This window comes from Stegostoma tigrinum, chromosome 29 (genome assembly GCF_030684315.1).
Source record: "Stegostoma tigrinum isolate sSteTig4 chromosome 29, sSteTig4.hap1, whole genome shotgun sequence".
NCBI lineage: Eukaryota > Metazoa > Chordata > Chondrichthyes > Orectolobiformes > Stegostomatidae > Stegostoma > Stegostoma tigrinum.
In genome coordinates this window covers 2,973,378-3,000,912 of record NC_081382.1, presented here as the reverse complement: position 1 = coordinate 3,000,912, position 27,535 = coordinate 2,973,378, and the positions used below count along the sequence as shown (strand labels likewise).

General features: G+C 43.5%; 1 protein-coding gene across 3 annotated transcripts; it reads left to right on the top strand.

Annotated features, from left to right (window-relative positions):
- The first annotated feature begins 57 nt into the window (after nucleotides 1-57).
- On the top strand, nucleotides 58-27,535 carry alad (aminolevulinate dehydratase). Of its 3 annotated transcripts, none has more exons than XM_048558794.2 (12): nucleotides 58-174; nucleotides 6,200-6,343; nucleotides 6,550-6,600; nucleotides 14,119-14,215; nucleotides 16,249-16,384; nucleotides 17,431-17,514; nucleotides 19,504-19,592; nucleotides 20,192-20,247; nucleotides 20,667-20,754; nucleotides 24,131-24,217; nucleotides 25,644-25,773; nucleotides 26,856-27,534. In XM_048558794.2, exons 2-12 carry the CDS (start codon nucleotides 6,231-6,233, stop codon nucleotides 26,915-26,917), a joined length of 993 nt encoding a protein of 330 aa, XP_048414751.1. In that variant the 5' UTR covers nucleotides 58-174; nucleotides 6,200-6,230; the 3' UTR covers nucleotides 26,918-27,534. The 3 variants fall into 3 exon arrangements, with proteins under 3 accessions (XP_048414751.1, XP_048414753.1, XP_048414754.1); XM_048558796.2 differs by lacking the exon at nucleotides 58-174 and adding an exon at nucleotides 834-1,612 and having other exon boundaries at nucleotides 26,856-27,535; XM_048558797.2 differs by lacking the exon at nucleotides 58-174 and adding an exon at nucleotides 4,191-4,208 and having other exon boundaries at nucleotides 26,856-27,535.

The following is a 27,535-nucleotide window of genomic DNA, read 5'->3' as shown; positions in this document are numbered from 1 at the left end:
TCTGCCGTTCCCGCCCCCGGCCACACCGCTTACCTGATTGGTTAGATCCTGACCCGTGATTTGTACGGAGCCAATCAGCGATGCTTCAGGCCCATTCACAAAAAAACGAAGGCTGGAGGCGGGGCCTGCCCAACATTCCTTCCGGGTTGTGGCAGACAGAGAGAGGCAGTGAAGGTGAGAGAGTGACCTGAATGTTAAGAGAATTAATTATAATTGTTAACGAATGATCTTAGCGATACCGTCACCAACGACAGTACATTTACTGCTGTAACTAACTGCAGGAGCCAATAGAGAGCTGTTTTAGGGCCTGTCACTAGCTGAAATCACCAATGGAGAAAGGATTGTAATATAGAGTTGCTGGAAAATTGAAATAGAAACAGGGAGAGTTTCGTAGAGACTTCGCAGGTCTGGCAGCTTTTGTTGCGTGAGAAATAGTTACCATTTCAGGGTAGAGTTAATGAAAGATATTTTAAACATTTCCTCTTCAATCGGTAAATACTAACGAATATAGGGAGGTAACCTAATTGGTTAGATTCTAACTAATAATGGCTGCAGAGACGGGAACTGCAGGTCCCAAAAGGGAGCTGGGCAGAGAGAGACACTGCTGTAACCAATGAGGACCGGATAAAAGAGATTATAACTATAGGAACCAATAGGGATCAGGGGAACTGAGACTATAACTACCTGCCGGAAATAATAGGGATTAAAACAGAAGTTACTGGAAAAGCTCAGCAGGTAATTGTGTTGCCTTCTGCGGAAGGGTCACTGAACCCGAAAGTTAACTGATTTCTCTTCACAGATGCTGCCAGACCTGCTGTGCTTTTCCAGTAACTTCTATTTTTGTTTCTGATTTCCAGCATCTGCAGTTCTTTTGATATTGTTTACGAAATAATGGGGAGCTTGGTATAGAGCTAGTGACTGTAAACAGTATGGAACTGGGCAGAGACTGTAACTCCAGTAACTAGTAGGGATTTGGGTAAAGAGATGGTAACTTCAGTAACAAATAGCGGCTGGGTACAGAGACTGTAGCCACAGAAACCAACAGGGAAGAGGAAACACAAATTTTATCTACCTACAGCAATCATTAGGGAGCTAGAAAAGAGACTCTAACTACCTGCACCAACCAATTCAGAGTTGTGTCTATGGACTGTAACCACCTACGGGAACCAATAGGGAATAAAGAACACAACTGTAACTACCTAAAATACCCAATAGGAACTGAGTGGAGAGACTGTAATCACCTACAGGTAGCATTAGAGAGCTGGGTTGTCACTGTAACTACCTGCACCAGCCAACTGGGAGCAGGACAGAGGGGACTACAGACACCCATATGGAGCTGAGTATAGAGACTGTAACTACCTGTAGGAACCAATAGGGTGCTGGATACAGAGACTGTATGTACCCACAGGACCCAATAGGGAAATAATAGCAAATTCCTGTGTTGGAAATCTGAAGAAAAACAGGACTTGCTGGAGAAACTCTGCAGGTCTAGCACCGTCTCTGCTGAGAACAGTGTTAATGTTTCAAGGCCAGTTTGACGTCTTTGGAGCAAATACTGCTGTATTGAGCTGGGCACTGAGGACAGAGACTGAGAGACTGCGTCATGCTCCAGGTACTGAGACCATGCTGGAACACCTGTTCCTTGTAGAGAGGTTTACCCAAAAAAATCACCTGGGACCACAAGTCCAACAGACGGTGCTCAGCAATAATACGGTCCTTAAGTTGCATGTGCCAGTTCCAACATACTGTGCATTGTAGTCAGTGTGCCAACGTGGGTCTCTGCATTGACTCCCAGTAAAAAAAGAAGTGCAAACACTTGTCAGCATGTAATGTTGCTAGGCTTTTCAGCAAAAGCAGAACATTGATCCCCAAACAGATGTCAAAGACATTTGGCTGAATGGCTCAGCTTCAGAATTTACAAAGATGTGCAAAGACATTGCTTAGTGAAAAATATACTTTACATATTAACTCTTTATGTATGTACACAGATACTAAAGCAGTTCTGTGCAGTCTTTGAATATCAAGAAAAAACAATATTAGAATTTGTCTTTCCCTGCAGTTACAAAAATCAAAGGCTTTTCCTCCTCATAAAGGATACTATTTACATTGATTTTTGAGGCAAAATGAAGTCCAAAAAACTGAAAAACTCTGTTGTACTTTGGCAGAAAGACCTTAGACATTGATCATGTCCCACAGTGTCTTGGCGGCAGCTGCCCAAGCTTTAGCGCATCCCTCAGCACATAGTCCTGGACCTTGGAATGTGCCAGTCTGCAACACTCAGTCGAGGTCAGCTCCTGAATCTAGAAGACCAACAAATTTTGGGCAGACCAAAGAGCATCTTTCACCAAGTTGATGGCCTACCAGGCACTGTTGATGTTTGTCTCAGTGTGTGTCATGGAACTGTTAAGGACAAACCTCAATAAAAAACACTGCATTTCTTTCTAGACTTCCTTTGCAAAGGCACATTCCAGCAGGAGTAGGGATAATAAGAACTGCTGATGCTGGAGTCAGAGATAACACAGTGTGGAGCTGGAGGAATTTCTGAAGAAGGGTCCTGACCTGAAACGTCAGCTTTCTTGCTCCTCTGATGCTGCCTGGCCTGCTGTGGTTCCACCAGCTCCACACTGTTACATTCCAGCAGGAGATGTGTGACAGTCTGTATCTCCTCACTCAGCCATTTTGAGGACAGCATGTGGTGGCACATAGACTCTGGGCGTACATTAAGGATCTCGTGTGCAGTGCCCTTCTCACCACCAACCAAGGAGGGTCATGGTGCTGGTTGGAAAGTTCTGGCAATGAGGCATTCTGCCAAATGTTTTTGACAGTCTGCTCAGAGAACAACCAAACGGGATCCACCCTCTCCTTGTCCCAGAGGGTCTTGAGGACACTACATGCTGACCACTTCCTGATAGACATGTGATCAAAGATGTTTTTCTTTGCAAATTTCTCCAAGAAGAACGGATGATACAGAATGGTTCAACTACTTTGAGTGTTCTGCAGTAATGAGGGTGTCCCATCCTTCATAATACCGGGGACAGGTGGAACCTGAATACATTTTGACACTTGGTGTTTGCGTACTGAGAGCCTACACACAGCTTGATGCAGCCAAGCACAAAGGTGGCCGTCAGGATGGGGATAGTGTTGGGTACATTCTACGCCTACCCCCCCCCCCCCCCCCCCCCGGCTTAACCAGAGCTCTGTCATGATGTCCCTGCAGACACAGTCCACCTTTGACCTCCAGATGAAGTGGAAGATGGCTCAGGTGACTGCAACAGAGCCGTTTCAGGGAATGGGCCAGACAACACACAAATAAGGCAGGAGAGAGGGGGCAGCCTGCTGCCTGCCTCCAGATCTGATTGTGAAACTTTCTGATTCCCACCCACTGAGGCAAGACATATCTGCTACTTGGAACCCACAGCAATCCAGGAGGATCCTCTTCGTGAAGCGGGTCTGATCAGGCGTTCCTGTCTCGGCCTTCTTCACGGTCATGCTGTTCCAGACAACCTGGCCTGGGGCTCAGGTGATTGCAGTGATTGTAGCTCTGGTTTGCTGTACACTGATTTGGTGTTAGACTGAAGCCAGCGTTAAGGTTAACCGATGATCCTCTGATGACCACTGACAATCCAGCGATGGTCTCAAAATCCTCCGACAATCCGCACCTTGGAACTTACACTTGGTCTGAGTCAAAAGGCTGAGAAGAAGTATCACAATGTGCACAGATTCAGAAAGGCTCTTCCTGTCAGATCCCTCCTGCATGCTTAGAGTCTGCCTCTCCCCACAATTTGCTGTTGAGATAATTGTGGTGGAGAAGATGCCTCTTTGGAAACAGGAACTGGAGAGAGACGCAGTATTTTGATTTGTAGTTTCTCCAAAGCAGCTTCACGAAGTAGGACTTTGTTCTTAACAGGCTGCTCCGAGGGACGCAGAGAGACAAACGTCAACTACTGATGGAGGGCAAACAACGCAGTGAAAGATTCTCTGCGGTCGGTCTAACACTTGCTGATCATCCACTTCAAGGAGTTGACCTTAATGAAATTTTGCAGACTGACACGTTCCAGGGTCCAGCACCATGTGCACTAAGTCTGGAGGCAGCCACTGAAGAGGTTCAATGGTGAAAGTTCGCTACCTGGCACTTTACAGCCATAGTAATTGAGGGGCTGGAAACTTGCCCTAATTCTAACCCTCAGGCTGTGTGCATTACAGAGAATGTACGTTGTAAATCAAGAGTATTGAAAATCTGTCAAGACTCCTCAGTGGAATATCTTGTAGAGAAGAATGTATTATAGCTATTTCACTTTCTGTAATTTCTAATTTGAATTGTTTTGTCCTCAGGCTGAATACCTGACATGGAACATACTTTATACAGATTGTTACAATTACATGTTGAGGGGTAGAAGTTGATCTTCCCTGTAAATTCTGTAGTATTTAAGTCACATATTACAAATTTTGTGAATAAGGTATATTTTTGAAAACAGACTAGCCGGAAGCTGGTACAGTGACTGTAACCTTACTCAGGAGCCTGCCAGCTGCTGGGTATGGTAACCAATTCATTTTACCAAATTTGCAGCTTTGAAGACAGTTGTCAGAGAGCTCCTGGGTTCTGTGCTTGGTTATGGTCCCAGAGAGTGTTCTGATCATGTGCTGAACAGTGCAACCTTATAAACTGAATCCGAGAAGGGTCTAGGCCCGAAGTGTCATTTTTCCTGCCCCTCTGATGCTGTTTGGCCTGCTGTGTTCATCCAGCTTCACACCTTGTTATCTCTGTCAAGAAAACTGCTCTTTATAAAATAATACATTGAGCAGTTCTTTAAACTAATTCAGATCTGGCAGCATTTGTGGAGGGAAAGAAACAGAGTTAACGTTTTGAGTCCAAAGACTCTACGTCAGAACATTCTCATGAAAGGTGACTGGATTCAAACCATTAATTTAATTGTTTCTGTCTCCACAGATGCTACCTGCTGCGTTTCTCCAGCACTTTCTGTTTTTGTTTCACATTTCCAGAGCCTGCAATTCATTGTTTTAACTTCAAAATAATTGCCTGGGCTGTAGCCTGCACCTAAATGACTTCTTGATGTCAGATTTGTCCGATGCTGACAAAGTTGAACTCATTGCCTATCCTGTGTGTACATGTCTTTCTGACTGAGTAGCTTGCTGGATGGATGAAATGGCATTAAGGACCAACTATTATGGTTAGGCCAGACTGAGTGAGAAATAGCAGGTGCCCTTCTCCCCACTGTGCTTTTTAACAAAACAAATTTGAAAGTCTGTAGAGTAATTTTTCAGGCATTAGTTTCTAGAATCACAGAATCCCTACAGTGTGGAAAGAAACTGTTTGGCTCATCAAGTCTGCACTATCCCTCTGAAGAGCATTCCACCCAGACGTCTACCCTATCCCCTAAAGCCCACATTGACCACAGCTAATCCACCTAGTCTGCACATTCCTAAACAGTACAAGGCAATTTAGCAGTGGCCAATCCACCTAACCTGCATATCTTTGGACTGTGGGAGGAAACCCATGCAGGCACAGGGGGAATGTGCAAACTCCACCCAGATAGTCGCCCGAGGGTGAAATCAAACTGGGGTTTGTGGTGCTGTGTGGCAGCAGTGCTGAGTGACTGTGTCGCTGTTCTAGACTGGTCAAAATCCTCAATCTTTTCTGGAAATCCAGAGGTTGCAGGGGTTGTGGTGATTAGAAGCAGAGTTAATGGCATCTTTCAGGACCTTCATCTGACAGGACTGGCTCAATGCAAACTGCTCTGGGACGTGGGTGTCTAACTTTGTGGGAATGATGGCTGTGCTGTTGGAAAGATCTGTGCATGTCCATGACCACGTGACAAAGCGAGAAACTACATTCTGAGCTGGTCTGTGAAAAGGAGGCCCCGAGCGATGAGCAGTGAATTAGACCTTGTCAGCGTTAGTTAGATATGAGCAAGGATTGTATTTTTAAGTTGCAATGCTGATCCTGTTTAGTTGCAGTTGAGCTGGAAATGTCTGGCAGAAGAGAAATAGTGGGAGTGACACATAATGCAGGGTGGGGTGAAGTGATAGTGTTCCTGATTAGTGGACTGCTTTCTGCTGAGGAATTTAAAGACCTCCCTCTGGTGGATTTGAGAATCTGAACATTGCTCCTTGCAGTGTGGCTCTAGGCTCTGTCTGTCTGTAGTTTGTCGTTTCCTCATCGCAGTTTCCTTAATTCTAGATTCCTGAGTTCCCTGCCGAGCACAAGGACAATGCAGACTGAATCCCTCTTACACAGCGGCTACTCTCACCCTCTGCTCCGTGCCTGGCAGACCTGCACTGCCACCTTCAATGCAAGCAACCTCATCTACCCCATCTTTGTAACGTAAGTGTGGGTGAAAGGAACTGTGATCCTGAAGTTTGTCTGATTTTAAAACGAAAGTGAGTTGATGGAATATTCACAGGGAACCACATCTGCTGCTCCATCATAAATGGCTGCTCCAAGATTGAGCTCTGTTTAAACCAGGGCCCAGGATGCGTGATAATTCTGTGACATTGTCCAAACCAATCTTTACGGCCTTTCTATTTCAGTGATGATGCCAATGCGGACGAACCTATCGCCAGCCTCCCAGGACAGGCCAGGTAGGACTGACTCTCTTACAGAGTGAGCGAAGGAGTGAATCGGACGGAGAGGGGAGAAAATGGGGAGGGGAAGTAGCAAAATGAAGACAGTAACAGTGTGGTCCTGATAAGAATCCTCAATAATAAGAGAAAATTTAAGGGCAGCACGGTGGCTCAGTGGTTAGCATTGCAGCCTCACAGTGCCAGGGACCCGGGTTTGATTCCAGCCTTGGGCAACTGTCTGTGTGGAGTTTGGACGTTCTCCTCATGTCTGCGTGGGTTTCCTCCTGGTGTTCCGGTTTCTTCCCACAATCCAAAGATGTGGAAGATTGGCCATGCTAAATTTCCTGTATTGTCCAGGGATGTGCAAGCTAGGTGGGTTAGCCATGGGGAATGCAGGGTTACGGGGATTGGGTATGAGGGATGGTCTGGATGGAGGGTTATTGTGAACTCACTGGGTTTGAATGGCCTGCTTCCACACTGTAGGGATTCTATAACAGGCTGTAGTTTCATAAGAGTTTTAGAGATTAAAGATGTTTCCCTGAAAAATGATGAAAAAAAAGACAAACTAGTTTTTGTGAGCAACTGTGTCTTAGGGACTTTCCTGAAATTTCCACCAGGAGTCAAAGCACATCTCCTGAGTAGATTCCATTTTAAATCATGAAAATGATTTATATTTCTTTTGTACAGTTTATAATTGGGAGACAATTTTGGGCTTCTGCTGTCTTGGGGCAGGTTTTCACTGAACTAGTCCTGTCAGGGTCTGGGATCCTGAGAGATGGCTGTTAACTGTTGCTTTCGTCTACAGCAATTTCCGGATTCAGTGCAAAATATATTGGAAGACATTGTGTGTCCACACTGAATAAATCTCACTAACCCTCCTCTTACACACGCTCTCACTTAAACCCCCTGTCTGCCCTGAGACCCTTTCTCTGATATGTCTCTGCTATCCCCCTTTCTGAAAACCCCCCTCACACGTGTCACACCCCACCCCTGTTGTGAGACCCTATCTCGCTGACCTTCTCACTCCTGCCCCTTCTCTTTCAGCATCCCCTCCTCTTTCTAGGCCTTCCCTCACCACTGTCTTACCCCTTTTTCTATCTCTCTTTCTTTGCCTCTTTCTCTGTGCCTCTCTCTCTGTCTCCCTCCTCCCTCCCTCTTGTGTCACCTTCTCTGTTCTTTCTCTCTTTCTCTCTGCCACTTTGTCTCTTTTTTATATCTCTCTCCCTCTGTGTCCCTCCTACTTGTGTCAACCTCTCTGTTCTCTCTCTTTCTGACTGCCTCAGATTTTCACCATATACTTCCTAACACACGAGCTGTGGTTTAATCTGAGGCTTTAGAGTTGAAGTAAAGCCTTTTATATTCCACTTCTTGAGATATAACACTCCACTAGCTGTTTGAGTTATGTTTTTTGAAGTATGTACAACTTGATTATTTTACAGGAGTCAGTGAGCAATGGGTTTTGTGTTTTTGCTGTGCAAGTGGTTTACTGCTTGTTCACATAATGTATGCAATACTGCCCAGTGAACTTGTGAAGATAACAGCAAAGCCTATCAGGAGTGGGACACATGGTGTAGGAACAGTCTCACAATCAATCAAACAATGAATTGTGTGAGGCTGTCCCAGTGGGTGACTGTCTGTGTAGGAGTTGATATACCTTCACACTGTGGTCCCTTGTGCTGTTTAGTGTGTGTGGCTAACTGCAGTTAGATGTGGGCAGTGAGATAGCAGAGCTCCCTTCCTGTCAGTCTCGGTAACCTTGGAGCAGGGCAACTCTATGCTGATCTCCAGATCCTGATTTTCTGAGTGACATGCTCCTGATATGACACTGCATCTCCTGAAAAGGATATGACCACCCCAAGCCAGATAGTAAACTGCTGCGCAGCCAAAACTGCAGAGAATGAGCAAACTCTGCTGTTGTGTTCACTGTGAGCTGCTGGGTCTCCAGTAATTTGATTAAAAATTGGATCTAGTGGCAAACTGTTTCCAGATAGTTCACTGATCTGGATCTAAAGTTTCAAAAAGATAAACTTACTCTGCAAATATGATTTAAATATTTTTACTGTTGCAAACAAAGCTACACAATAACTTTAGTTTTACACAGACCTGAGTTAATTCCCCCAGACCCCTGAACCTGTGTCTTCACCAGCTCAGAGGTCCCCCAGCCTAGTCTCCATTTGGAACCCCATGTTGAAATCTGGAAGAAGCTGCCATTGTGCCAGCTCCCACCTCCATCCAACTCCTCCTAATCTAGAAGACTCCACTGCTCCCGTGCCACAAAGATCCCCATTTAATTCACCTGGAGTCAAATCAGGTTGAGCAAAACTGGTCGTAAGGGTGCTCAGTGAATTGCTTCAACAGCTCAGTGAACAGCTTGCCTCTCCTTGGGTGGAGGGGTGAGTGTACATGGTAATCTACCATTGCTGATAGCTTGTGCTGGGAGAGCAGGTACAGTGATGGATATAGACTTGATGGTATATTGTTGGGGCAAAGTGAAAGAAGTCTTACTTGGCCGTGCCTAATGCTGACCATGGCTCAGTGACATGAGGTTTCCTTTCCAGAAAGACCATTCCTCCCTTTGGTAGCTATAAATCTCTGAGAGAGCTGTTTAATTCCAAAATTCCATAGATTCTTTCTGGCTTTATGAGTGGAGGAGCTTTGATTCTCATTCACTTGTGATCTGATTGGTATCAATGAATGCTGTAGAGTTCAAGCTGATGACATAGAGTAATACAGCATGGAAACAGGCCCTTTGGCCCAAACTGCTTCATGTTGATCATGGTGCCCACTCAGCTCGTTCCAATTGCTCACATTTGGTCCATATCTCCAAACCCTTCCCATCCATGTACCTATTCAAATGTTTTTTAAAATGTTGCCATTGTACCTGCCTCAACCACTTTCTCTGGCAGCTCATTCCATATATGCACCACTGTCTGTGCGAAGAAGTTGCCCTCAGTTCCTTCTTAAGTCATTCCCCTCTCACCTTAAACCTATGCCCTCTAGTTTTCAATTCCCCATCCCTGGACAAGAAGACTGGATGCATTCATATCCCTATGCCGCTCATGATATTATACACCTCAATAAGATCACCCCTCATTCTCCTACATACCAAGGAATAAAGTCCTATCCTGGCCAGCCTCTCCCTCTAACTCAGGCCTATTGGTCCTGGCAACATCCTTGTAAATCTTCTTTGCACACTTTGCAGTTTAACTATGTCTTTCCTAAAACAGGGTGACCAAACCTGTACACAATACTCCAAGTGCAACCTTACCAATGTCTTATACAACTGTAACATAATGTCCCAGCTCCAATACTCAGTGCCTCGACTGATGAAGGCCAGCATGCTAAATGCCTTCTTCATCACCCTGTCCACCTGTGATGCCGCTTTCACCGAACTATATACTTGTACTCCTATGTCCCTCTGTTCCACAACACTCCCAAGGACCTTACCATTTACTGTTTTAAACATACCTTGGTTTGACTTTCCAAAGTACAGCACCTCATATTTATCTATATTGAATTACATTTACAAATCCTCAGCCCATTTTCCCATCTGATCAAAATCCCTCTGTAATTTTTGATAACCTTTCTTGCTATCAATGATACCTCCTAATTTTGTATCATCAGCTAATATACTAATCATGCCTTGTACATCACATCCACATCATTTATGTAAATAGCAAATAACAAAGGCCACAGCATGAACCCCTATGGCACACCACTAGCACGGGCTTCCACTTCGAGAAACAATCTTCAACCATTACCTTCTGCTTCATACTGCTGTGCCAATTTTGAATCTAATTAGCTAGCTCTCTCTGGATCCAAAGCATCCTAACTTTACTGACTAGCCTGCTGTGCAGGACCTTGTCAAAGGCCTTACTAAAGTCCATAGAGACAACATCCATCGCCCTACCTTCATCTATCCTCTTGGCTACTTCTTCAAAAAACTCTAAAAGATTTATCAGACATGACTTACCGCACACAAATCCATGCTGGCTATCCCTAATCAGACCATGACTATCCAAGTGTCAGTCAATCCTGTCCCTCAGTATCCTCTCCAATAACTTGCCTATCACTGGTGTCAGGCTGACTGGCCTGTAGTTCTCTGGCTTGTCTTTGCTACCTTTCTTAAACAACAGAACAACATTAGCCACCCTCCAGTGTTCTGGAACTTCCCCAGTGGCTAAAGATGAAGCAAAAATCTCTGCAAGATCCTCTGCAATTTCTTCCCTTGCCTCCCACAATGTCAAAGATTGGATTTGATCAGACACGGGAAATTTATTCACCTGAATGCGCTTTAAGGGTGCAGGCACCTCCTCTCTGGTAATTTGTGTGCGGTCCAAAACATCTCCACTTGTTACCCTTATTTCTTTAGCAGCCATGATTCATTCATCAGTAGACACTGAGGAGAAATATTCATTAAAAATCTCCCACCAATCTCCTGTGGCTCCACACTGATCTTTAAGGGGACCTGCTCCTTCCCTAGCCACCCATTTAGTTTTAATATAGCTACATATTATAGAATTTTCCTTAACAGCCTCTCGCTTTGAGTGTGCAACCGTTTGCAATCAGAGCATGAGTAGGCTATTTGGCCCTCGAACCTGCTCCTTTATTCAATAAGGTCATGGTTGAATTTTCATTACTATTTGTTCATGAGGTGTGGGCCCCACTGGCTGAGCCAGCACCTAGAGTCACAGAGCATGGAAACAGATCCTTTGGTCCAACCAGCTCATGCCGAACATAATCCCAAACCAAAATAGTCCCACCCACCTGCTCCTAGCCAATATCCCTCCAAACCCTTCCTATTCATGCACTTCCAGTAGTGTCTTTTAAGCATTGTAACTGTATCTGTATCCACTATTTCCTCAGGAAGTTCATTCCACACACTAACCATGCTCCATAAAAATATTGCCCCCTGTGTCTTTTTCAAATCTCTCTCCTCTTACCTTAGAAATACACCCCCCCCCCACTCTCTAAAGAGCCCGTCCTAGAGAAAAGACCCTGATCATTGACCCTATCTGTACCCCTAATGATTTTATAAACCTCTATAAGGTTACCTCTCAACCTCCGACACTCCAGTGAGAAAAGTCCCAGCCTCTCCAGCCTTTCTTTATAACTCAAACCTCCCATACCCTGCCACGGCTTGGTAAATTTCTTCTGAAGTCTCTCTACCTTAACAATATCCTTTCTATAACGGAGCGACCAGAACTTATTGATTATCCCTAATTGTCCTGAAAAGGTAATGGTGAGCTGCCTTCTCAAACTTATGCATAAGAAAATCGCACCTCAATTCCACTTTCTCACCCAATCCCCATGACACTCGATTCCCTTGGAGACCAGAATTCCACGAACTTTGTCCCGAATTCACTCAACGATTAAAGCAGTCACAGCTCTCTGAGGTAGAGAATTACAAAGTTACGTGTCTCTGAGGGAAGATGTTTTTCCTCATCCCAATGCTAAATGGCTGACTACTTACTCTGAGACTATCACAGTAGCTGTAGGGGAAACAGCCTCTTGGCATCTATCCTGTCAAGTCCTCTAGTTACAGTGAGATTACCTACATTTTACTAACCCACAAAAAATGAGAGCCCATTCTATTCCATCAGCATCTCCCAAAAAGCCTCTAGGTATCATCACTCCTAACAGCACCGTGGTTGAACCCACACCCAATGAAACCTCAGTGGCACTAGAAGGCAGGCAATTGCCAGCTGCTCCAGGGCAATTAGAGATGGACATTAGTGATCCCATGCATAAATAACACAAAGTGGTGATGCCACTCAACTGGTAATCCAGAGGTAATGATCTAGGGGGAAAAGAAGAACTGCTAATGCTGGAAATCTGAAACAGAAACAGAAATTGCCAGAGAAACTCAGAAGGGCTGGCTGCATCTGTGGAGAGAAAGCAGATCTACACAGATGATGAAGGGTCTGGGCCCGAAACGTCAGTTTTTGTGCTCCTAAGATGCTGCTTGGCCTGCTGTGTTCATCCAGCTCCACACTTTGTTATCTCTACACAGAAGCTGCCAGATCTGCTGAGTTTCTTCAGCAATTTCTGTTAACGTTCTGGAGACATGAGCTTAAGCCCCACAACAGTTTATGTACCGTGGAGAAAGAAATCTGCCACACTTACCCAGTTTGGCTTACATGTGACTGTCTGTCCACAGAAAATTGATTGACTCTTAACTGCTCTCTGAAATGGCCAGGTAAGGCATTCAGTTCAGGAGCAATTAGCGTTGGGCACAATTGATGCTAACATTATACGAAAACAGGAAAAGTCCCTCACTATGTTGAAGAATATTTTTTTCCTCTGTTGTTCCTCTCAAAATTAATAATCTCCTAATTACCCACATTATATTCCATTTACCACATGCATGGGAATATAAGAACAGGAGCAGGAGTAGGTAATCCGTGTCCTAGCATTTATCACACTGTGGGATAGTAGATTCCACAGATTCACAACCCTTTGAGAGAAGTAATTTCTCGTTTCTGTTTAAAATCTGCTCCCCAGTATCCCAAAACTATGACCTCTCTTCTAGATTGTCACATGTGAGGAAACATCCTTTCTATGTTGTCAGTCTCCTTTAGCACTTTATACACCTCGATTAAGATTCCTCTTTTTTTCTAAACTTCAGAGAGTATCGGCCTAAACCACTCAATCTCTCTCCATAAGAAAAACCCCTAATAGTCATACAACACAGAAACAGACCCTTCGGCCCAACGTGTCCATGCCAACTGGGTTCCCCAAACTAAACTAGTCTCATTTACCTGTATTTGGCCCATATCCTTACAAACCTCTCCTATTCGTGTACCTGTCCAAATGTTTTTTAAATGTGATAAATGAACACTGCAAATAGTGCTCAAAGTCGCCATTCAGTTGGGTCCAGTTGGTTACAAAAACCAAAACTAAAACTTTTAACAGAGCCAAAAGGTAAACAAGGGAAAGAAAACCCAGATCTCAGAGTCCCAGGTCCCATCTCCATAATGGTGCAGGCCCTGCTCCAATTGCTAGGCTGCTGGGAGCTTTACTGTCCTGGCTCTCACCGCCCACTGATCCCGGCTCTCAGCGCCCACTTGGCCCACTGTCCTGGCTCTCACTGCCCACTCTCTCCACCCACTCACCCCCGCTCTCACCGCCCACTGTCCCACTCACTGTCCCGGCTCTCACCGCCCACTGTCCCCCTCACTGCCCCCGCCCACTGTCCCCCTCACTGGCTTCACTCTCACCACCCACTGCGCCCTCATCAGCCCCAGTGTCACCACCAATGTTGCTCTGGCTCGCACTAGATCCACTGTGGCTACAGGACACGGGTCCTGTGACGTCATTCCCAATCGCAACCCGACTCCTCCTCGATTCAGTATCTCTGCGGGCGCCTCTCTTAGAAACCTCCTAATATTAATCACTTTAAATTCCTTCACATTTTGTAGGATGGCGGAGCAGTTCATTTCTCAGTTTGTTTAAACAGAGCTGATGTGTGCTAGGGTCAGGCTAGGTGTAATCAGAAAGTATTTGTCTCGGCCTCATCATATGCTCATTTCCCAGGTATGGTGTCAACAAACTGGAAGAGAAGCTGAGGCCCCTGCTGAACGATGGCCTTGGTTGTGTGTTGATCTTTGGAGTTCCAACTAAAATCGCTAAGGTAGGACTAGGAACCATCGTATGAAGTCTGAGCTTGGACTGGGGGTCAGATTACTGGGGAGGCGATGGCCTGGTGGTATAATTGCTGGACTGTTAACCCAGAAACCAAGGTAACAATCTGGGGACCAAGGTTCAAATCCTGCCACAGCAGATGGTGGAATTTGAATTCGATAAAATATCTCGAAGGAATGATGAATCCATTGTCAATTGTCTTGAAAAACCCATCTGGTTCACTAATGCCCGTTAGAGACGAAACTGCCATCCTTACCTGGATTGGCCTACATGTGAATCCAGATCCACAGCAATGTGGTTAATTCTGAACTGTCGTCTAGGCAATTAGGGATGGGCAATAAATGCTGCCTAGCCAGTGACAACCTCATCCCATTAATGAATTTTTAAAAAATCACACTTTGATTTCTATCACACCTTTCCAACCTTAGGATTTCCCTCCAAACCAATCAACAATGCCTTTGAAATGTTTGTAATATAGCAGGCAGTTGATGCAAAGTGAGATCTTATGTGCAGCATTTTAAAGGGATCTTTAGTCTGTATCTAACCCTCATGCAGCTCCTGTCCGAGGAGTGTTTGATAGTAACACTGTGGAGAGAGCTTTACTCTGTATCTAACTCATGCTGCACGTGTCCAGGGAGTGTTTGTGGGGACAGTGTAGAGAGGACTTTACTTTCAGTTTAAAAGAGTAGAGGAATCCTTACACTGTATCTGACCTTGTGTTTTATCTGTTCAGGGAATTTTTTATGGAAACAGTGTACAGGAGGTTTTCCTTACAGTCTTCTTTCAGTTTGAGATTAGAGAGAGCTCTAGTCTATTATCTTATCCCATGCTGCCCGTGTCCTGGGAGTGTTTGGTGGGGATATTAACTTTCAGTTCAAAAGAGTCGAAAGAGTTTTTTTGGTTTATTAGATTAGAAGGAGCTTTACTGTGTATCTAACCTCATGCTTTACCTGTCCTGGGAGTGTTTGACAGGGACAGTATTGAGGTAACTTTACTTTCTGTTTACTTCTAGTTTTAAAAGAGTAGAAAGAGCTTTATGCTAAATCTAATCTGTTTGAGGGGGCTCAACTTACAGTGTTCTTTCATTTTACAGTAGAGGCAGCTTTACTCCATATCTAACCCCATGCTGCACCTGTCCTGAGTATTTAATAGGGACAGTATCCAGGGAACTTTACTTTCAGTTTACTTCCTGTTTAAAAGAGTAGAGGAACTTGTACTCAGTATCTCATTCCTGTAAAGTACCTGTCCAGGAGGAGAACAGTGTAAAAGTAGAATTACTTTCAGTTTAAAAGAATAAATAGAACTTTATGCTCAGATTGCATAATAGAGGAAGCTTTTCCCTGCATCTTACCCTGTTTGTACCTGTCATTTGAGTGTTGATAAGCAAAGTGTAGAGAAAGCTTTATTTTGTTTAGAAGAGTAGAGGGAACTTTATTGTATAGTTAACCCTGTGCTCTGAGTGTTTGATGGGGAAAGTGTCAAGGCGGCTTTGCCCTGAATCTAAGGCAAAGGTAAAGTTAAAGTTGCCGTAGTCTTAAGGGCCGCGCTGTCATTAGAGAGATGACTGGTGATGGTTTAACCTGAGGGTCACTGCACCTCAGACACTGGGAGAGGCTGAGAAGGAGAATCCTTCATGGTGACCTCAGCCAGAGTGGGAATGAACCCACACTGTCGGCATCATTCTGCATCACAAACCAGCTATCCATATAACTCAGCTAATCAGCCTCCTATCCATATCTAACTCTGTGCTGTACCTCTCTTGGAGGTGTTTGATGGGGGAAATGTAAAAGGAGGTTTATTTTTGTATCTAACTCTGTGCTAGTCCCTGTCCTGGGGGTGTTTGATGGGGACAGTGTAGAGGAACATTTACTCTGTGGGTCTGTGCATATGTGAGATAGGATCGTCTCAAATTCTTTCTTTCAGAAGTGTTTTTGTGGGGATTACGTAGAGTCCCACTGGGTAATGGATTGAGGTTAGTGATTTGCTGGTAGTTATCTCATGAAGTTATGTTCTCCCTGCCAGGATGAGAGGGGGTCTGGAGCTGACTTGGAGGATACACCAGTCATCCTGGCCATTAAAAAGCTGCGGAAGATGTTCCCAACATTGGTAATTGCCTGCGACGTCTGCCTCTGTCCATACACGTCCCACGGGCACTGTGGTAAGCAAACACTGGGGGTTAAAACCTTCTTCTACGCTGACCCCCACCAGTTGCAAGCCACTGTGACCTCTGAGCTCACTGTTACAGAATGGTATATTTCAGAAGCAGAGAGTTATCTTAGGTCAGATGATCAGTGAGGGATACTGCGTGTCTGGGTTGAGCCAAAATAGTTTGCTTTTTCATGGGATATGGCATTGCTGGCTGAGCTGCATTTTCTACCCATCCCTAATTATCATTATAGAGGTTGGCGCTATGCTGCTCCTGTGCTGGTAGGGGGTTCCAGGATTTTGACCCAGCCATAGTGAAGGAACAGCAATACAATTCCAATAATCCTTTGTCTCCTGCCCTTTTCTTCCTAGTTGGTAGATTTTGGAAGTGTAGTTGTGCGAGACAGTGGCTGGAGTTGTACAGGGGTGTGGGGTGGGTTTGGCCAAGGGTGGGTACAGTGAGTTTGATTCTCAGAGTAACTAGCACAATTGAGGAGGCTGGGAAACATGAATAGTTAGCCCATCTTAATGATCAGTGTTCACTGCTGTAACCTCTATCAGAGTCCTTTTCAAATCGGACCTGAGCTACAAACACACGGAACTGCAAGTTTGGTGGCAAGATGCCACAGCAGGCAGCTGGACGTATACTGTAGCTGGGGGATGGACATAGCTCTGGTGTCAAGGAGGGGAGGGGGGAAGCCCAGGGCAATGTGGTCCCACAGCCTCCATATGAGGCTAACAGCACTCTTGCACTTCCCAACCAACAATGAATTAAATTTGTCAGATTTGCCAGATAGGGTATCTTTGGATCCTTGATCCTGTCTTGATTGCTTTAGCCTGATGGTGAAGCCATATTCCAGGTCCTTACTGACCACCAGGCATAGAGACAGGTGATGGACATGGGATAATAGGCAGAAAATAGACCAAAGTTTGGGGTAGGAGTAGGTAATGTGCACCATAACCAGGGATAATAGGCAGGTAACACACTCTATACCAGGAGGTAACAGCAGGTAATAGGCACCATACTCAGTGGTAATATGTTTGGTTTGTTTATTCTAGGAATACTGCGGAAGGATGAGACATTGAATAATGAAGCAAGCTGCCAGAGGCTGGCAGAGGTGGCACTGGCGTATGCCAAGGCAGGTGCGTGCAGAAACTGACAGCAATAAATTCTCCAAAATCAGTATTTTTATAACATGGCAAAACACAGGGTGGCAGGACAATCAGGAAATCCCTCCTGTATTTCTCAAATATTAACATGTTCATGGATATGTGGGGCTTGAGTGTAGGAGTAGGCTATTTAGCCTATCAATATTGCTGCACCATTCTGGAAGATCATGGCTAATCTCAGCTCCATTTTTCAGTCTATTTCCCATATCCCTTGATTCTGTTTTTTGCCAAAAATCCATAAAAACAAATTCAATGACTGAGCTTCCACTACTGTCTGGGGTTGAGAATTCCACAGTGTAATGACCCTCTGGGTAAGTTCTCTTCATCTCCAACTTAAAAATGAGACTTCTTATTCTTAAACTGTTCATCTAGTTCTAATCTTTCCCTAAAATAAGCCACCTTCCTGGTATCCACCATATTATAGATTTATTATGTTTCAATGAGCTCGCATTTCATTTTCTAAACCTCAGTGGATGCAGGCCTGTCCAATTTAGCTTTTCCTCTTTAAATAGCTCCCTTAATAAGCTCTACCCTCATTGACCGCCTTCGTCACCATCTCAAAAAAGATCAATCAAGTTCCTAACACATGACCCACCCCTCTCAAAGCCGTGATGACTGTCGTTAATTAGGCTGTGCTTTTCCAAATGTGCATAAAACCTATCCCTAAGAATCCTCCTCAATAGCTTCCCAACCACCGATGTTGAGACTCACTGGTCTCTTGATACAGAAGCAGTGAGAAATAAATGGTGAAATTGAAGACCCTGTTGATGTTTTGCAGTGAGTCTGAAATTGGTATCAGCTCAATATTTATACAGGGAGGTACTGGTCATGTGAGGTTCCGCTGAAAGACATCCTATTATGGGTCATTCCAAAAGCCTGCTGTGCAATTCAGTTGAACAAAGGGAAAGAGTTTCATTATAAAACCAGTGAAGGGGCACTAAGCTACTGAGAGGCTTTAAATAGTCATAATAGCAGGCTTAATATTTTAGTTCTGTACTGACAGCTTTAAAACTTTAATGTCCCCCACTTTTGCTAGAATCCAGCCCAGACCTAGACAAGGACAGATGCTCCGCCCTCTGATGACAAACTGGGCACCACGAGGGTCCTACAACAGTGGCATTTGAGACGTTGGTGTGGTGTGAATATCACTGGATTAGCAATCTTGAGGTCCAGGCTAATGTTCTGTGGACATGGGTTCAAATGCTACTAACAGCATTTACTGGAATTTAAATTCGGTTAATCAATCTGGAATTGAAAGCTGATTTCAGTTAATGTGACTGTAACCATTTGTCATTAAACCCTTCTGACTCACGAATGGAAGGAAATCTTGCCTGGTCTAGCCTATGTGTGACTCCAGGCACACAGCAATGCAATTGACTCTTAAATGCCCCCTGAAATAACCTAGCAACTCCCTCAGTTCATGTGCAATTAGAGACAGGCAATACATGCTGGCCTTGCTAGTGATACACATCATGTGAAAGAATAAAGAAGAAAATATCTTGGACATGGGAATGAATCCAATAGGAGGGAACAAGTGTCTCCTGATTCTGTAAAGGAGCTGACAGAGTGTTGGCAGCCAGGCCAAGGATTAGCGCCAGGCAGAATAGGGGAATGCCATCAGTGTAATGAGACTGGATCATCTCAATCTAGTTCTCAATGGACAGAAATCCATTGTTCAAATTCCTGTCATTCACTGAGGGTACTAAACAAACACCACATGTGCTCCATTGGCTAGAGAAACCCAATTATTCAAAGATTTTGACTAAATTGTATGAATCTGGATGAAGATCTAATCCATTACTTGTGTGCACATTCTTTCTGCCCAAGCCAGCCTTGAAATCCCTGTGTTTTTAAAAAGACAGCTACGCTACAAATGGATTGCACTGTCTGCTCAAGTGTCCCCTTATGTGGAAAAGTTCCTCACTATGTGTGACTAAGAATTTGCAATCGGTATGCTTTCAGGATGCCATATTGTAGCTCCGTCAGATATGATGGATGGCAGAGTTGGAACAATAAAACAGGCTCTGATTGCCAATGAGCTGGGAAACAAGGTAAAGAAGCTCTTAATTCAAATCCAACTGGGCTATGTATACATGTCATTGCTTGCCCCTCATTCTGAGATTTTTATCCTGGTAGACTGCAAGTTCCAAATATGAGGATTTATTTATGTTGATGTGTAGTGCTGTTTGTTCAATGCCCAACTGTCCCCTCCTCTCCTGAACACAACAGATTTTACAGAGGAATGGTTTTATATATATAGTCTTCACTATATCACTAATAATGGATTCCCAAACTTTCAACCAGTGATCGTGGCTAAACTCCTATCTTATTTATCATTGTTCACAACTGCAAACTCTCCAGCAAAACCATTCAGTGGTGAGCAATGGTAGTTATGGATAATTTTCCCCCTTTCCCAGCATGATGTCACTGAGTCCAGTGTGACCTCAGCCAAGAACACAGCTCAGTAAGGAGCAAGGAGTGAACTTGTGGCTTTAAGTTTTAGTGTTTAATTTAGGACATTGGTCAGGACATTAGGTCAGGGCAAGGGGTCGACATTGATTATGTTACATGGGGTCCAGTGGGAATGGGACATTGAAATGTGAAATCTGTGGTGTTGGATCTTTAATACTGTTGAGCTGTTTCCCTGTAGGTTGCATTGATGAGCTACAGTGCAAAGTTTGCTTCATGTTTTTATGGACCTTTCCGGTGAGTCACAGCACTTTAAATCTCAGTTTGAGTTAATTCAGCTACGTGAGCTGCAGTGTGGGTCTGTTTGGATCTATGAGTTGCAGTGTTGGTCATAGGCTGCATTAGTCTGTGCGCTGCACTGTTGGTCTATACGATGCAGGGTGGCTTTGTCCACCATTGAGAGATCAACTGAAGAATTTACGACGTATTTCTTTACACAAATCAACTATGAGGAAGCTGTTGTCATGTGGACCATGTGTAACCAAGAGCATTCACAATTTAATAGATATGCTTATTTGCATACATGAAGGTTAATGGAGACAGAGGTATTAGGTTTGGGTATAGTGTGGACAGTTAAGCTTGCACAGACCTGTTGAGTGAAATGACCTTTTAGATTGAATGCAGATTCTTTGTAATTTTGTGCCCTTTGTCCCCAGTGATGCTGCCCAGTCTAAACCAGCCTTTGGAGATCGGAGGTGTTACCAGTTGCCACCAGGTGCCAGGGGACTGGCGATTCGAGCTGTGGTAAGTCTACATCTGTGTCATTAATTCAGTAAACATACAAGATGTGTTTCAAAGTTAAAGCCCTACGTTTTGGGTAGAATCATAGACAATGTATGACCAGAAGGAGCCATTTAGCTCATTGCTGGGCGTTGAAGATGGGTGGCCTCCTTCTGCATCATAAGAATTTTGTGTCAGGCCTCCCAGTCTAATCCCACATTCCTGCACTCGATCTGCAGCTCAAGTACCAGGGTCATGACTCTTCAAATGAGATTCATCCACGTGCTGAGAGTTTCTGCCTCTACCATCCTTTCAGGCAGTGATTCCATGTACCACAAACCTCAAATTAAAATAAAAATCCTCTTACTTTCCCTCAAATCCTTCCAATTATTTTTCCCCCGGTTTTGATCCCTATGCTGAGCTAAGTAGATCATCCCTCTCTAACTAGGCCTAGCATCACTTTATACACCTCAATTCTCTATTCCAATCTCTAAAATTTCCAGCCTAGCAATATTTTCCTAACCTTATTATGAACCCTGTGCAGTGCAGTTACATCTGTCCAAGAATGTGACTAAATCTTTGATCTCACTATCGTGTACAATTTTGGTGTAACCTTTACATTCTCATATTCAGTGCCTTGACAAATAAGGGAAAGTAGAGCATATATCTTCCTAACTTCTTACTGACCCATCTTGCTACTTTTAAGGATCTATGGGGGCATGCGGTCGAAGGTCTCCATGTTCCTCCATAATTTCCTCCTATTTATTGCTTGTTGCACCTCCAAAAATGCATCATCTCACCTTCTCCAGATTGTATTGCATTTTTCACTTTCCTGTCCATCACACAGTCTAATGTTTTCTTCCCACGGCCAATGCATCTGCAGATCGCTTTATCATACTCTCTACTTTTGAGTCCAAATTATTACAAGAAGCTTACATCCGTGTACTGAGCTCTGTGAAACTCCACTGAAAATATCCTTCCAATTGCAAAGCATCCAGCAATCATTACCCTTTGTTTCCTAACACTAAGCCAATTTGCCTCTCCTGCTTGGAACCCAATTGCTTTTACTTTCTGCCATGTGGGACCTTGCGAAAATTCATGTCAAGCACATCCACCATACTTTCCTCATCAATTTTAATTGTTACCTCCTCAAAAAAAATTCAGGCAAGTTAGTTAGACATGACCTTCACAGAACAAATCAATGCTGACCTTACTTGGTGACTAATACCTTTTTAAATGAAGGTTTAGATTATGTCTCAAAATTGATCTTGATAAATTTGCTGACAACCAAAATTAAGCTAACTAGCCTATAGTTACAAGTTTATCCCTCCTTCCACTTTAACAATGATACTGTCTAAGATGTTATGAGTACAGGTCTGTAATGTCCATGCCAATAATACCAAGATAACAACTTCACCACATGGAATGTGAAAGTAGGAGTGTGAGAACAAAACCCTGTTGTCATTCCTTCAGCAAACACAGTTGAGCAGGATATTACCTGCCTTGCAACCAACACCAATATCCCTACAATTAATTGTAAAATAATTGCAAGGGTATGGCAGGGAAAGATCATGTCTGATGGGAAAGTTTTTGACAGGGTCTTGCATGGAAGACTGGACAAGAAGGTAAATGGCTCATGGGATCCAGGGCAATTTGGCAAATTAAATCCAAAATTGGCTTAGTGGTAGGAAACAGAGGGTGTTGGAGGGTGTACCACCAGGTTTGGTACTGGGTCCCTCACTGTTTTTGGTATACATTAAAGATCTAGAATTGAATGTAGTAAATTTGATTAGTAAGTTTACAGATGACACAGAAATTGGTGCGGTAAATAGCAAGGAGGAAAGCCTTAAACTCAAGGGTGATATAGATGGGCTGATCAGATGAACAGAACAAATAGAATAGAATTTAATTCTGAAAAGTGAGAGATGATGCATTTGGGAGGGCTAACAAGGCAAGAGAGAACAAAATGAAGGTTAGGACCCTAGGAACTAGAGAATCAGAGCTACCTTGTTGTGCAGGTCCACAGATCCTTGAAGGCAATAGGCCAGGCAGTTAAGGTGGTTATAAAGGAATATGGGATACCTACCTTTATTAGGCAAAGCATTGAATACTGAAGCAAGGAGATAATGATGGAGCTGTATGTAATGTTAGTTAGATCAGAGCCAGAGTACTGTATGCAGTTCTGATTGCCACACTATAGAAAGGATGTGATTGCACTAGAGAGGGTACAGAGGAGGTTCACCAGGATGTTGCCTGGGCTAGAGCAATTCAGCAATGAAGACAGGCTGGGGTTGTGTGCGTTACAGCAGAGAAGGCCAAGGGAGGACCTGATTGAGATGTACAAAGTTCTGGGGGGCATAGATAGGGTAGATAAGAAGGAACATTTCTCCTTAGAGGCATCAATAAACGGGGCCATTGATGTAAGCTTACAGAAGAATTCTTTCACCCAGAGAGTGGTGGGAGGTGGATGGTGGATATCTGAAATTCATTCCCTGGAAGGGTATTCAAGGCTGGAACTGTCACAACATTTAATAAGTAATCTGCTGACCACTTGAAGTGCCAAAAGCATAGAAGGCTACAGGCCTAGGGCTGGAAAATGGGACTAGAGCAGATAGCTGCTTGTTGATTGACGCAGACACAAAGGGCTTCTTTTGTGCTGTAAAATTCTAAAATTTATGTTGGGTGTAGAGAGTTTTAGGGTGCAGGTTGTGTGGTTGTAAAGGTTATTGTGCGATTGTAGTCGTGCTTTTTGTACTTTTGCCAGGTAATATACATCATATACAATTTTGCAGGTTTAGTAGTTGTGATTTCAGACTGCCAGTCTGAGCTTTGCGTGTTGAAATCTCACCATGGTAGATTGTGCAGTTGAATGCATTAAATCTGAAGAATAGAATATGCACAGAAGGAGCCGATTTGCTCATGTCTGAGACCAGCTGTTCTAAGTTAATCCTAATGCCCCCTGAAATGAGTTAGTAACTGCTAAAGCCCTTCATAGTTTTTAAGGACACCAATGATTGGCAAAGAGATATTCTGCTAAAACTGGGATTACTATCTCAGTTTTTTTGAGAATATGGGTTGTAATCTCTTCAGAATTTTGGGTAAGTGGGCAGTCATCCACAGCTGTCTAGTTACTGGGTATATGGACAGTGATCCATAGCTGGCTCTGATTATTAGAAATGTGAGCACTGATCCACAGCTGTCTGATTCCTGGGAATGCAGATTGTGATTCCCAGCTCTCTGGTTTTTGGGAATACAGGCAGCAGCTATTGACTCTTTCTGGTTATCGAGAATGTGGGCAATTATCCTGGGATTTGTCTTGTTATTAGAATTGTACACAATTGAGATGTGAGTCTATCTGTATATCAGTGCGTGACTAGAATCAACCGATTGCTTGGTGCAGGACCGTGACGTGCGTGAGGGAGCAGATATGCTGATGGTCAAACCAGGAATGCCGTACCTGGACATCGTCCGAGAGGTGAAAAACAAAGTAAGTTTGTGTACATACCTAATCCATTAGTTGCATCAGGGTGACTGGTTGAGAAAAGTTTGAGTCGGTTGAGCTTCTATACATTTGCAGTTTAGAAGAACAAGAAACCTTGCTGAAATATATACAATTCCTGAGAAGACATCATAGGATAGATGCAGAGAGGTTGTTTCCCCTTGTAACAGAGTGCATAATCTCAGAGTGAGGTGTTCATCCATTTAAGACAGAGATGAGGCAGAATCTTTTCTCTGAGGGTAGTGAATCTGGAATTCTTTACCACAAAGGGCTATAGAGGTTGGGTATTAAGTATATTTAAGGTAGAGATAGATTTTTTTAACAGCAAGGTAATTAAGGGTTATGGGAATAAGGCAGGAAAGTGGACTTGAGGATGATTAGATCAACCATGATCTAATTGAATTGTGGAGCAGACTCAGGAGGCCAAATGGTCTATTTTTGCTCCCAGACCTTATGGTCTAATAGGTTCCAAGTGTTTTGGACCCCTCAGTTGACAGTGGGATTAGCTACAAAAGTTTTTTTTCTTCAATAACTTATTCTGTGTTCTCAATAATACTGATTGATGGAATGACAGAAGGAGCGTATTGGCCCATCCCAGCAACGTTGAGGAATTTGACACAAGATGTTGGTTTCACAGGCACCACAATTAGTTATATCTTGTCCAAGTGATCTTTTCAATGCCTGAGTTGGTCAGCACTGGCTCAGAATTCTGTCTGCTCCACATAAACCAAAAGCTGTATATGGTCTAGAACTATCAGGCCAAGAAACTCTTCTCATCACATGCCTCACTGATGTTAACATATTCAAAACCTTCAAAGTTGCTGGGAAAAGATATTTTAACTTTAATTTTAGGAAGTTTTGTGGCATTGGGCAGTGAACAGAGCATGCACGTTAGTCAGAGGAAAAGGTTATCTTCAGAGCTGCTGTTCTTCTGGCCTTGGAACATTGAGTCCCGTTGCTATGGTTTTTATTAAGCAGGCAGACTCTTACAGCATATTTTAATTTGTTTCTGAGTGACTTGTTTTGTCACCTTACTAAGTCAGGAGTATTCTCGTCATGATGAAGTGACACTGAGCAACATTCTAATTGGCTTCCTTCTAGTCTGGCCCAAATGATGTCAGTTTTTACTTATGAATTCAGCGTTCTGTGTGCTTCTTTCTCACTTTACCTGCTGAAGGGACTACACTCTGAAAGCTTGTGTTTTCAAATAAATCTGTTGGATTATAACCTGGTGTCATGTGATTTCTACCACTGACTGTGAAGTAAGGCTCACTACAGCCACTTGGGTATGCTTTCTGGGATATGGGTTGCACAATGCATCAGAACATCATGATGATTTCGCTGAATTTAGTAACTCGTTGCAGTTACTGAATGCTTGGCTTTAGCAGTTAGTTATCTCTGTCATTCCTTTCAGCACCCCTCATATCCACTAGCAATTTACCATGTCTCAGGAGAGTTTGCGATGCTGTGGCATGGATCACAGGCGGGAGCGTTTGACCTTAGGACAGCTGTCATGGAGGCTCTGACCAGCTTCAGGAGGGCAGGTAACAGTCTTCACTACATAATGAGTATTTCTTACAACTGTAATTTTATTGATGTTTGCTTTTGTTTTCTATTAGCTATGGCTCTACGGCTCTTTAAATGGATGTGCTTCAGCTTGTTTTTATATCGATGATACTGGAGCAGTTCCCCTTAAGATGTCCACCTAGGGAATCTGCTAGAGAAGGATATAATATCTGTGGCCTAACAAATAGAACAAAGGCAATGCGGTTTTCTGCCGATCAGAAAGCTTCTATTGGGTACTGCTGATATGCTGCTTACCCCGACTATTTCCTCTCCTCACTCCTAAAGAACAGTTGCTGGGTGATGGTTGATTGGCTGTGACAATGGGCACCTTGACCACTTTACCTTTCACCAGATGTGAATCTGGCCAACACAATTTAAACAGCCATTCAACTGTCTACACATCACCACTAAGGCAGGACCCATACCCAATATGCATGCACACTGACAGGGTTAAGTGGACTGAAGAGAAACTCTGATTTACTTTTTTTACTCTTCAATGTTTTGAAGTTGGCATTTGCCACTGGGTTACTTAGCTCCGTATTGTGCCGAGTTTTAGAATCTTTGCAAATATCTTTTGGGTGTCCAGGAGCCAGGGAGTGGTTGGTTTACATATATAAAAGTTTACCAGTGCTCCCTGAAAAGATTTTACATGTTCTCTAGGTGGGACAATGGACAGGTTGGCTGGGGCCAAGGGTTGGAAGGGCAGGCTGAGCCAGTGACTAGTCCCGCATACCATTATGTCAATGCAGCACTTAGCCAGACAAACTAGTAAGTTATTTTACACATTTCATAAAATGATTTTTCCTGCCATGGCAGTGTATAATACTGACCAGTTTTGGATAGCCAGATTTGAGACATCTATGCAGTGGACTGGTCTGGATGGGATTTTCTGTAGCAGATTGATTTTTTTTTGTGGGATCAATTGCAGTGATATTCCCATCATTTCCTATACATCTTCAGCACACGAGGATGTTGAGGTAGATGGCTTGTGGTATGGGTTTATCAAGTCCAATATTTACTGTAGTATAAAGTTAACATACCTGTGTGTTGTGCTTTATAGGTGCTGATATCATCATCACGTACTATGTGCCACAGATCTTGAAATGGCTGAAGGATATTTAATGCAGCCTCCACTGGGATACAGAATATACAGGGTTAAGCTTTAAACTATTCCCGCAGACCGCTTTCTCCTGTTCATGTATGCCATGTCCCCCATTCACCCCTCTCCCATGCAACATTCCTGTTCACTTGCTCCTTCCTTTTTTGTTCTTGTCTACTATCACAGCTGATATTATACCAAAAACATGCTTTTAAACCCGTACTCTTGTGCTAGACCAAAAATGGATTTTTACAGAAATGTTTAGCATCTTTTCTGATGTTTAGTTACATAACGTGTGTAAATTGAAGAGAAAGTGAGAAAGTCAATGAAGTGAGCTGTAAGTGGTTTAAAGATTGTTCAGCTGATTATTTAGTTGATTGACTGTATTTATGTTCAAGTGTCTGATTTTTAAAATATTGGATCTGTTGTGCATTGCAAGCACACAGAGCATCAGGGATCTTAAACTAAATAAATTGACAGAATTTGTGAATAAATCATGTGACAAAGATTTTATTGTAACCGCTGTTGCCATGTGCCTTTGATGCGTTCTGACATGCATTATCAATATTAACTATAATTGAAATGTGAAACCCTGTGAATAATTGCAAATTAAATAGAATTTTCTGTTTTAATAAAACAAA